The 12,848-nt window shown below is 40.7% G+C and overlaps 1 protein-coding gene across 1 annotated transcript in view; it reads right to left on the bottom strand.

Moving 5' to 3' along the window:
- ush2a (Usher syndrome 2A (autosomal recessive, mild)) overlaps positions 1-12,848 on the bottom strand; it is a 500,620-nt gene that overhangs the window by 137,846 nt on the left and 349,926 nt on the right. Inside the window, exons 45-46 of the mRNA XM_060934842.1 lie at positions 8,172-8,374; positions 7,932-8,044 (exon numbers count right to left, since the gene is read on the bottom strand). Coding sequence (XP_060790825.1) covers positions 7,932-8,044; positions 8,172-8,374 — 316 coding nt within the window. The remainder of the gene's footprint in view (positions 1-7,931; positions 8,045-8,171; positions 8,375-12,848) is intronic.

Here is a 12,848-nt window from a genome sequence, read left to right as displayed (position 1 = left end):
AGAAGGTCCGGGTTCGAGCCCCGTGGCCGGCGAGGGCCTTTCTGTGTGGAGTTTGCATGTTCTCCCCGTGTCCGCGTGGGTTTCCTCCGGGTGCTTCGGTTTCCCCCACAGTCCAAAGACATGCAGGTTAGGTTAACTGGTGACTCTAAATTGACCGGAGGTGTGAATGGTTGTCTGTGTCTATGTGTCAGCCTTGTGATGACCTGGCGACTTGCCCAGGGTGTACCCTGGCTTTCGCCCGTAGTCAGCTGGGATAGGCTCCAGCTTGCCTGCAACCCTGTAGAAGGATAAAGCGGCTAGAGATAATGAGATGAGATGTTCCCCCCCCCAACAGATTTGTTTGTTTTTCAGTTGAATTGTACAGGTTATAGGTCACATTAAAGGTGGGAAAAGTTTTAAAATTATTTATCATGGTCTCATTTTTTTACATCAGAAAAACCTCTCATTTTAACGGGGTGTGTACACTTTTTGTATCCACTGTAGCTGATGGCTTGTACCAGAAAAACAATGAAACCTGCAATATTGTAGACAAATGGAGCCTCTCCACTTGCTTGCCCATGCTAGACTTCCCTAGTTTATTCACTATCCATAATAATAATAATAATAATAATAATAATAGACAGTCTCACAAACCAGATTTCTAGCAATTGCTCGAGAGTAAAGTCACTAAATCTGGCTGTTTAGTGAGCACATCTGGTTGACTGTGCAAATGTCCAACCACAGCCTTTCTCTTGTAGCCCCTTATTTCCACACCATTTCATATAAAACTTTCAAATAATGATGCTTTATTTTCCAATTCAGTGATTATATCTTGTTACAAATAAAGCTCAGCGCTCAGAACCACTTGAAACTGATACCAGGACACAAACACAACCCGGCGTTTACCACACACCCTAAATTACCCTGCTTCTGCCCAAACAAACTCATTTCCATAAAGAAACATCCCCAATTTGCCACATATGGTAAACACCTTTCCTATAAAAAGCCTGTACATACTAGAGCGGCGGCTACAATTACAGACAGTTCATAATTATCGACACCTTTTCAGATTTACCAATAAAAAACAATTTTACAAAGGCGAATTTCAGTTACAACTGTTATTATTGGTAAATTAAACAACCGGAAGACCCGCCTCACCATTTGATCTTGTCGTCTGATGACACAACTTGTTACCTGAGATGGAATTTTTTTAGCACGGTCAGCAACTTGAGGAAAACCCGGATGTTATCATCGCAGGTAATCATGGTGGAAAGATCATAGACATGTTTTTACTGATCAAATTCACCGATATTTCATGATATCCTTGTCAAAACCTAGTTTGTTTCTTATTCTTTCTTTGACAGTCGCCATTTTGGATCTAAACACGTGCTTGAGAAGTCACGTGTGTGAGGTGTCGATAATAGTGATCACTTTCATCGGTGTCCACCATTATCGACACCCTGTGGAATTAAGTGACATTTACAACTGTTATGGATCGATCTTTGTGTAACATTGTTGAAGTAGATGAAGTACTTTAAAAAAAAATAAAAATGCTGTGATTTATATATATATTTTCTGGTTCCTAACAGAATGGAATGTTTATAGAGTTTTTGGAATCTGACTGCGATAAATAGAATTAGACCAGAATTAAGGCTACATCCACATGACAACGGCAACGAGATGTTATTTAAAAATATATCGCGTCCAAATGGGCAACAATCAGTAAAATATCAGGTCCATATGGCAACGCAATGCTTGCTGAAAACGATGCAATACACATGCCACACCTCTAGGGGCACTGTAAGACGGTCCCTTCGGAGACACCAGAACAATAGAAGAAGTAAGGACGCATGCGCATAAACTATTATGCGCAAGACTTCATATTAGCCACAAAGTCAGGAAAATCTGTTTGTAAAATTCCATTATAATGACCAAATACAATGAAAAGTATTTTTCCAGTCTCACCTGTGAAAGGTAATCCCATGTGATCTCGTTTGGACAGCAAACCTGTTGGTACAGTTAAACGCAGCTAATCTTTATTCTCCGCTTTGACCTCTCCAAAATGGCGGCGAGGATGACATGATTCTACGCGGAAGGCGGCGTCTTTAATGGTCCGGAATAAATTGAATGCTACACGTTGATGGATTAATTTGTTGTTTCTCACCTGTGAAAGGTAATCCCATATGATCTCGTTTGGACGGTAAACCTGTTGGTACAGTTAAACGCAGCACATGAATCTTTATTCTCCGCTTTGACCTATCCAATATGGCGACGAGGATGACGTATGATTCTACGCGGAAGGCGGCATCTTTAATGGTCCAGAATAAATTGAATGATACACGTTGATGGATTAATTTGCTCTTCTACGCCCTTTTTGAGGAATGTATTGTAGGACTTAAACCCACATCTGAAGAGGTGAGATCGCTCCTTTTTTTTTCCTTATTTTTGCTGGCGGGATTGACTCTGCCCTAAGGGCTATTTTCTCTCTCTCTCTCTCTCTCTCTCTCTCTCACTTTGCACCATTACACAATAAATATTCACAGTGAAAATATTTTGTAAGCGCGTTTCATGAACCAAGTTATAGGATTTGTTGACAACTCGCATCGAGTTCGTTACACTTCTACCCGGCGTGAAGCACTCACAGTCATGTGGTTGTGACGTCATCGTAAACAAATCCGTTCTACTCATCCAGACGACTTCACAACGGCAACGTTGCCAGATCTTTCCACTCTGGAACCCGTTCTCAAAAAGATTGCGTTTTGGGCACCCAAAACGCCGGTGCCGTGTGGACGCCAGGCCTAAACGATAAGCAATTGTATCGGAGTCACCTGAATCCGTTGCCGTGTGGACAGGGCCTTAAATTCCTCACATATAAAAAATTACATACTTGAAATATTCAGATTTTTCTATTCTATTCAGAATTTTTTTGCAGTTTATTGTAAATATCTACCACATATTACAATATCAGTAGACATTTTATATTTTTAAATGCAAATTTAAACTCTAAAAAAAATCATCTAATCTCATCTCAATGACAAAACTAGAAATTAATACAAACAACAACGAATGATTAACAAAATGTGATCTATGAAAATACTTAGAAAATGGGTAGAAAGTGGAACAAAAAATTTTTCGGACACTGGCTAAACATTATCAGTTCATTTATTTACAAACATTAGACTTACTTCCTCATTTATTTAAGCACCGACATCGATATATTTATATAAAATATATTTTGTACTAAATATAATTCTATGTAAAGCAAATTTTCAATAAAAACTATGTTTTGTTAACTTAATACCACATACCGATTATTTATTTTTATAAATAATTATCTGGATGTCGATAATTGTGGAATGGTGTCGATAACTGTGGACAAAGGTGTCAATAATTGTGGAACAGTGTCACGTGATCTGATAGGCTAAGTAATCGGGAATCGACTCATTTTTTTCCAGTGGAAGTTTGAGTAATTATTCATGCACAGTTTATGTATTGAAAGTCTTTTCTACTTTTGCAACGGCCAAAAGATTGCGCTAATTGTAGCCGACGCTCTAGTGCTTGTTTTGCTGAAAACATGGATCTTGTCCAAAGGTCAAAGAACACGAACTATGAACTTCACCAAGGTTAAAAAAATTATATAGTTTATTTTATAGCTATATGTGTGCAATCTCTTGCTCCAATTACATTCAGAAAAATGTAAGCAATGGCATGAAAATCTCTTATTATTGTTGTCTTTTCTGCTGCTGTTTCATTTTTCAGCTCATAAATGGCTGCCAGTTTCCAGGCACGTCTCAGATTTCTTTTTGAAATGTACCTGTGGCTCAACCCTTCCAACACAGATGGACTTATTTCAAACAAATTCGACTGAGGAGCCACTCACTGTGATTTTGTTTTACTCTGCGTTTCATCTATATCCACTTTGTGAGCTCTGAAATCAGCTGATAAGATTGATAACAAGTGGGATGAGAAATTCTCATAATAAAGTTTACATGCAATTGTGCTTTTCTACCACTGGGGGTTCCTGCACATGAGTGGTCAGGAGTTTCTATAAATATACACACCCTTTCATGGATGAGCAAAACTCCGTGTAAAAAATGCAAAAAAGGGGAACATGCAGACGATACCCAAGAGCCCCGGCTCTTCATCAGCTGATCAGGTTTAACAACTTCCATGCTAGACTGTGTTCTTATTTGCTGTAACCTCCACACCAAAGCACCTTGAACTCATCTTCACTGGGATATATTTCCCCTCTCTCTGTTTACACTTTCCTTCGGATCTTCTGCAGATCTTGGATAGCCGATAGCTGGAAAGCTGAACATTTCGTTTTCCTTTTATTGGCTCACGATTATATGCTATCGCATTTTAAAGAAAGCTTGAAGATGAACGGTCAGACATCCTGCTGTTAAGTCATCAGGGAAGAACTGCACTTCTAGCTATAACTCTATAATTACCTCCGCCAAGGAGGTTATGTTTTCGGTAGCGTTGGTTTGTTTGTTTGTTTGTTGGTTTGTCTGTTAGCAACATTACGGAAAAAGTTATGAACGGATTGCTCTGAAATTTGTTCCAGAGGTGTGACTGAGCACAAGTAACAATCCATTAAATTTTGGCGGTGATCCGGATCACCTTCTGGATCCCGGATTTTTTTTAAAGGATTCTTGGCGGAGGTCTGCGCTCTCCGAGTGCTTTTCTAGTTCAATCCAATGATGGTAACTATCAATGTAAGTGGAGAAAAGTGCAGTTGGATGGAGTGAAGACCAGAAGCTAGTCTACAAAGCCAATTCAACAGCCTGCCAAATGCAGCAGATACCACAGCTCACACTGGCACTTTGTAGATAAGATTAGGTAACACGGCTTTCCAACTTACTGCAAAGTCTGAACTGTACAGTGAGTTATAGTGGGTGAGCAGCCTTTCTTTTTTTGATGCACTTCTGATATTGATTTTTCACTCCATTCATAAGACGAGTAGAACTGCTTCTCGACAGAGGGAGAGTTTCCTGGTCAGCGCAGCTCAGATTCAAAACCTGAAGTCACAGCCGGGCGTGGCTATCCTGTTTTCTTTAATGAATTCATAAAAATGCTAATATCGCAGAAAACAAACGAGATCAACTTGCATTACACATAAAACAACTACTCACTATTTGACTGTTTTGGGTTCCTAGAAAATGAACAGATTTTTCTTACTGATTAAGCGTTTTTTTTTTTTTCTGTCCTGTCTTGCAAGCGTAAAAATGCACAGCTGGAATAAGGAGAAGACTGTCTTTGTGTTTAACATGTTGGTCCAATGACCCAATTATTGTACGCTGAAATCCTACAGAGGTCAAAAGCCAGTAAACAACAAGAAAAAAAAAGTACAGAACCTTTATACCTCATTAAGAAATACAGATACGGCGTTATAAAATCATAAATTAGCACATGCTTCTTACATTTTATCGTGCAATACCATTTTAAAAGATGCACAATCCCTTGCTTGAAAGGACTTATAATAAAAATAATAAAACAATTCCAAAAAAAAAAAGCATTCATTTTCCTCACAGGATGGAAACTGTGGACATTTTCACCCGTTTTATTCCTCACCTTTGTCTAACGCTGGTCTTTTGTGTTGCATAAATCTCTTGGAATGTCATGACGCAAATCCCCTACCGCACCAGTGAATTAATCCCGACAGACAGACCCTAGGACGTGTTTATGAATTTATGAAAAGTGAAAGGTTCCCTTCCTTTCAACACTAATGAGCCAAACATTTGGTTGGAAAGTATCAAGTGGTTTAACAATAGGCCACACACGCAAAAAAATCTGAGACAAAGGAAAAAAAAAAAAACAGCTGCAGTTCATTATTGGTGAAGAAACGGGGTTGGGGGCATTAAAACAGAATTACCGTGATATCACAAAAGGTGTTACTGCTGTCTGACCGTTAATCCCTCACAGAGAAACAAATAGCTGAAATCCATATTCACCAGCAGGAGCGAATAAGCCATCAGCTGTGGCACTTGTCATATTTCAATCAAATCTTAAGCCGAGGTGTTGATGCCGTCACTCGGGCCCCCAGCGTCCCACCAGAAACAGAATTAATGAATTAGCTATTGATTCAATTCCACTCGAGCAAATCTAGCATGGCAAATAAATGAACTGTTTGGGGCATGTGTAAGCCTCAGCCAGCAATGTCAGGCCAAATCAGGTATTCTACAGGGAGAGGAAGTACAACAAAACTGCAGTGTGATACAGCAGGGGAAGGAGTTCTTGGTGGGGATTATGGGTAATGACAGCGCTCCAGATCCTGTGCTGAATGTACAGTGGATATAAAAAGTGTACACACCCCGTTAAAATGAGAGGATTTTCTGATGTAAAAAACTGAGACCACGATAAAGAATTTCAAAACTTTTCACACCTTTAATGTGACCTATAACCTGTACAATTCAAGTGAAAAAGAATCAAATCTGTTAGGGAGAAAAACATAAAAAAAAGTACAATAAGCTGGTTGCATAAGTGTGCACACCCTTAAAGGTGCTATGTTAAAGCTCCTTTTGATTTAATTACAGCATTCAGTCTTTTTGGGTTCACACCTGCCATCAATTAAAATGACTCTAATTAACCCCAAATAAAGTTCAGACATTTACTCAGTTACATCCTCCAGAAAAAGCCAGGGTTCGCAGAGAGCTTACAAAGCATCAAAGGGATCTCACTGTTGAAAGGTATCAGTCAGGAGAAGGGTACAAAAACATTTCCACGGCATTAGATATCCCATGGAGCACAGTGAAGACAGTCATCAAGAAGTGGAGAAAATATGGGACAACAGTGACATTACTGAGAACTGGACGTCCCTCCAAAATTGATGAAAAGACAAGACGAAAACTGGTCAGGGAGGCTGCCGAGAGGCCGACAGCAACACTGAAGGAGCTGCAGGAATTTCTGGCAAGTACTAGTTGTGTACTACATGTGACAACAATCTCCCGCATTCTCCATATGTCTGGACTATGAGGTCGGGTCAAAGAAAAACATCCAGGCCTGGCTAAATTTTGCGAAAAAAAAAAATACACAAACTCTCCCAAAAGCATGTGGGAAAATGTGTTATGGTCTGATGAAACCAATGTTGAACTTTTTGGCCACAATTCCAAAAGGTATGTTTGGTGCAAAAACCAAAAGAACCCCATACCCACGATGAAGCATGGTGGTGGCAGAATCATGTTTTGGGGTTGTTATTCTTCAGCTGGAACAGGGGCTTTAGTTAAGGTGGAGGGAATTATGAACAGTTCTAAATACCAGTTAATTTTGGCCCAAAACCTTCAGATGTCTGCTAGAAAGCTGAAGATGAAGAGGAATTTCATCTTTCAGCATGACAATGACCCCAAAAAAGTTTTGGAATGGCCCAGCCAGAGCCCAGACCTAAATCCAACTGAAAATCTGTGGGTGACCTGAAGAGGGCTGTGCACAAGAGATGCCCTCACAATCTGACAGATTTGTAGCGCTTTTGCAAGGAAGAGTGGGCAAATATTCCCAAGTCTAGATGTGGCAGGCTGATAGACTCTGAGCCAAAAAGACTGAATGCTGTAATTAAATCAAAAGGTGCTTCAACAAAGTATTAGTTTAAGGGTGAGAACACTTATGCAACCAGATTATTGTATGTTTTTCTTTTTCATGTTTTTCCCCCTAACAGATTTGTTTGTTTTTGAATTGAATTGTACAGGTTATAGGTCACATTAAAGGTGGGAAAAGTTTTGAAATGATTTATCGTGGTCTCATTTTTTTTACATCAGAAAATCCTCTCATTTTAACAGGGTGTGTACACTTGATATCCATTGTACACGTAGCCCACACCTCACAACAAGACCATTACAGATCATCACAGGGGAGAATACGGAGTATGGCATAATTCCAAAGAAATCACAATGTTCTTTTTTTTTTTTTGGATAAATGTTATTTTAAGGAGAATAAGAAGTGAAGTACGTGCAGCTCACCTGGAGCTGAGCACTCGGATTTTCGGTGCTGCGATGTCAGCTGGCGTGTCCTCCACGGTTGTTAACTTTGTGCTGTTGCCCTTCACACATGCATACACTGTGCATACCTCCACCTAAACACCCACGCCACGCCCGAGAAACACAACACGAGACGTCAGCGATGGCTTGATCGCTGTGTATGGACGTTTCACCACTCATCTGAGTGGCTTTATGATTTTGGATTACAAGAATAATACTGACCTGAACATCATACACAGTGAACGGCTGGAGGCCTCCCAGCTCCACCGATCCAGATGTGTTGTCAGTGGAAATGTACAGCTGGCCATCCAGATAAATGGAGTAGTGCGTGATGGCTCCGTTAGGAACCAGAGGAGCTGCCCAGAGAACCCGCACAGAGGTACTGTTAAGGGTCACGACCTCTGGGGGAAAGGCTCCTTCAGGCGCTAAAGAGAAAGAGTGAGTGATCAGTGATTCGTGCTCAAAGGAGCTGTGCATGAAAAAATCAGAACTATGATATCAGTGGAGTATTTTATCAAAGGACCACATCAGTATCAGTCAATTACAGTGTCATAATATGTCCATGATGCAGAACTGTTCGATGTGTTTGTGCTCAGAGACACTGTAGAATTTCAAAGGAGCTAATGGGAATGTAAAAGCTTTGACGACAGAATCATTTCACCGTCAAAGAATGTTTAAATAGCATTTAATTGATGTTTATCTATTCATACAGGTGGGTTTAAATTCCCAATATCAGCATGTATACAATAGACTGAACAAAATGAGTTTTTTATGCTAATATTCATGACTCACAAAACGGATTGATGATTTTAGGAAAAGCGTTGCTGCTGTTTACATGTTTACACTCTGTTTCGTCTAATCCTTGTTTGTGCTGCACTTTCACAAACTATTAAGCACTAACCAGGCTAAGATTTTCAATTAAATACATCATTGTGATGCAGGGTCCAGCTTTGGTCTTTCTCCCTCTCTCTCTCACACACACAAAAACACACACTCAAATCCCCTCACCTACATTTTAACCCAAGTAGACTCCATTCCTCAAAAACACTGATTCTTGCTAAATGAGGTCTCTCTGGACTCGGAGCACTTCGGAGCCTCACTGCTGAATCGTCACGTTTTACTTTTTCTTTTTTTTATTCTTCACAGTGATAGTCAGCATGATACAGTAGCTGCCTCCAATATTGTGTTCGTGAATCACGCTGAGAAAAATACCATTTACTAAGGATCCTGTGTTAAAAAAAAGAGACGCAGAGCAATCCGCTTTTGCCTTCTGAACACACAGGATGTGTGTAAATGAACACAGAGAGTTAGAATAGACCACTTGCATTGACATTACACTTACGTTATTAACCGCTGCTACCCTTGTCCTGGGGGGCAAGCAAACTTTGTATACATACTGAAGACAAGCGATATTGAAGATGTCAGATGTCTGTAGTTTGAAGAAAACCATGGCTTAGAAAGCTCTACTAACGGATTACTTGGATAATTTAAGTCAGAAAGAAGCAAAGAATAGATATACACTGAAATTAGAGTTTATTTGCGGTTATGATCCGTACAAAATTCCTCGAAATGATTGGAATGACAGGGCGGCATGGTGGTGTAGTGGTTAGCACTGTCGCCTCACAGCAAGAAGGTCCTGGGTTCGAGCCCAGCGGCCGGCGAGGGCCTTTCTGTGTGGAGTTTGCATGTTCTCCCCATATCTGTGTGGGTTTCCTCCGGGTGCTCTGGTTTCCCCCACAGTCCAAAGACATGTAGGTTAGGTTAATTGGTGGCTCTAAATTGACCGTAGATGTGAGGGTGAATGGTTGTTTGTCTCTCAGTGTCAGCCTTGCGATGACCTGGCGATTTGTCCAGGGTGTACCCCGCCTCTCGCCCATCATCAGCTGGGATAGGCTCCAGCTTGCCTGCGACTCTGTACAGGATAAGCGGTAATGGATATATGGATTGGAGTGACAATGTAGATTTGTGGCCTAGCGTAATCATTGGAAAGATGTGTACAAAAAGCCCAAAAATGCCTACTTACCCAGGCAAAGATAGTCCAGGATTTATCTTGTAGTGTCCTGATCCCCAGATCTTTAACCCAGCCACATATTAAAAGTTGTTCGCCTCTGTGCGCTTCCAGGTTTTCATCTGTTTGTCTGTGTAGAACGATGTCTGCAGCACCAGCACGTTTGAGATGTCAGGGAACTCAATGGATGGATAATTTTCCAACTCATAGGGAAAATCCTTCTTTGATAACAGGTAAGGATCTACCCCATTGCAAAGAGCAACTTCTTGGAGGTATTTTGACCGTGCATTGGCCTCTAAACTGTGAAACTAGCTCTTTACATGCCAGCAGCCAAATCGGTTTGTCCAATCACCACTTTATTCACTGGAAGTAAACTCGCAGGCGAAAGTCATGTGGCTGAATACAACTTATATTCTATTCCAGGTTAACCACTTGCAAAGAATGACTGAAAAACCTTTAACTCTGCGGATTATCAATAAAGAAAATGGCAAGCTCGTGACCGCACACTGTGGCTGTATGGCAGGCCTTGGAGAGAGCTGTTCTCAAATCGCATCATTGTTGTGGGCTCGAAGCTGCAGTGAAACAAAGGGATTCACTGACCATTACAGATAGAGTGTTGCTTGAACGTTTGTGAACCCTTTAGAATTTTCTATATTTCTGCATAAATATGACCTAAAACATCATCAGATTTTCACACAAGTTCTAAAAGTAAATAAAGAGAACCCAGTTAAACAAATAAGACAAAAATATTACACTTGGTCATGTATTTATTGAGGAAAATTATCCAATATTACATATCTTAAATATCTGTGAGTGTCAAAAGTATGTGAACCTTTGCTTTCAGTATCTGGTGTGACCCCCTTGTGTAGCAATAACTGCAACTAAACGTTTCTGGTAACTGTTGATCAGTCCTGCACACCGGCTTGGAGGAATTTCAGCCCATTCCTCCATACAGAACAGCTTCAACTCTGGGATGTTGGGAGGTTGGTAATGCTGGAATGCAGTGTTTTCCTTTCTCCAAACATAATGCTTCTCATTTAAACCAAAAAGTTCTATTTTGGTCTCATCCATCCACAAAATATTTTCCAATAGCCTTCTGGCTTATCCACGTGATCTTTAGCAGACTGCAGACGAGCAGCAATGTTCTTTATGGAGAGCAGTGGCTTTCACCTTGCAACCCTGCCATGCACACCATTGTTGTTCAGTGTTCTCCTGATGGTGGACTCAAGAACGTTAACATTAGCCAATGTGAGAGAGGCCTTCAGTTGCTTAGAAGTTACCCTGGGGTCCTTTGTGAACTCACCGACTATTACATGCCTTACTCTTGGAGTGATCTTTGTTAGTCGACCACTCCTGGGGAGGGTAACAATGGTCTTGAATTTCCCCCATTTGTACACAATCTGTCTGACTGTGGATTGGTGGAGTCCAAACTCTTTAGAGATGGTTTTGTAACCTTTTCCAACAACGCTTTTTCTGAGGTCCTCAGAAATCTCCTTTGTTCATGCCATGATACACTTCCACAAATGTGTTGTGAAGATCAGACTTTGATAGATCCCTATTCTTTAAATAAAACAGGGTGCCCACTCACACCTGATTATCATCCCATTGATTGAAAACACCTGACTCTAATTTCACCTTCAAATTAACTGCTAATCCTAGAGGTTCACATACTTTTGCCACTCACAGATATGTAATATTGGATCATTTTCCTCAATAAATAAATGACCAAGTATAATGTTTTTGTCTCATTTGTTTAACTGGGTTCTCTTTATCTACTTTTAGGACTTGTGTGAAAATCTGATGTTTTAGGTTATATTTATGCAGAAATATAGAAAATTCTAAAGGGTTCACAAACTTTCAAGCACCACTGTAAAAAGGCGTATGGGGTTCTTGCTACTGCTGTGAAAAAAGTCTCCTACTCCTGGATCAGAGATATTTCCTTTCTCAAGAAATGCCCAAGTCAAGTTCCTAAGCCACAGTCAGAAATTCAAGACAAAGTTCCAGGGAGACAGTAATACCTTTTATCTTTTTCTCTGTTTGAATGATTGGAACAACCAAAAACAGTGCAAAAATGAACCATATTTAAGACAGATTAAGCCTTGCTTACAGGTGTCTGTTTATCCCTCAATAGAAATTCATGTGTGACATAACATGCAAGGGGTCTATAGTGAGTCTAGCAAAAGCATGTGTGCAGGGGGTCATGGGCAAGCTGGATCCTATCCCAGATGACTATGGGCAAGAGGTGGGGACAAGTCACCAGATCATTGCAGGGATGACACAGAGACAAACAACCATTCACACACACCTACGGCCAATTCAGAGCCACCAATTAGCCTAACCTGCATGTCTTTGGACTGTGGAGGAAACCAGAGCACCCAGAGGAAACCCATGCAGACATGGGGAGAACATGCAAACTCCACACAGAAAGGCCCCTGTCGGCCACGGGGCTCAAACCCAGAACCTTCTTGCTCTGACGCGACAGTGCTAACCACTACACCACTGTGCTGCTGTAAGCAAGTTTGAGCCGAGAATTTAGCCATGTACTTGGAATAGTGAGACTGTATGGTACAATGTCATGTGGATTCAGTCAACTGGTTCTTCTAAATCCCTCAGAGGTGTGAGTGTGTTGGTTGTTCATCTCTGTGTAGCCCTGTGAGAGATTGGTGACCTGCCCAGAGTGAACCCTACCTCTCACCTGAAGTCAGATGGATAAGTGGACAATGGATTGACAGATTGAAGGGTAATATATCTGTTAAAATGTATAATTGTTAACAATTCCAAGTGTGTAACAATTTGCGAAAATTACATGATTGTGAAAACTGACCTAATTTTTAGCAAATCAACCTAGAAGAGCCTTTTTCACTGACCGACTGACTGGGTCCCGTCATTGA

The sequence above is a fragment of the Neoarius graeffei genome, chromosome 11 (assembly GCF_027579695.1).
Source record: "Neoarius graeffei isolate fNeoGra1 chromosome 11, fNeoGra1.pri, whole genome shotgun sequence".
NCBI classification, from domain to species: domain Eukaryota; kingdom Metazoa; phylum Chordata; class Actinopteri; order Siluriformes; family Ariidae; genus Neoarius; species Neoarius graeffei.
The sequence above is the reverse complement of the archived record's forward strand: the minus strand, read 5'-3'. Positions and strand labels throughout refer to the sequence as shown.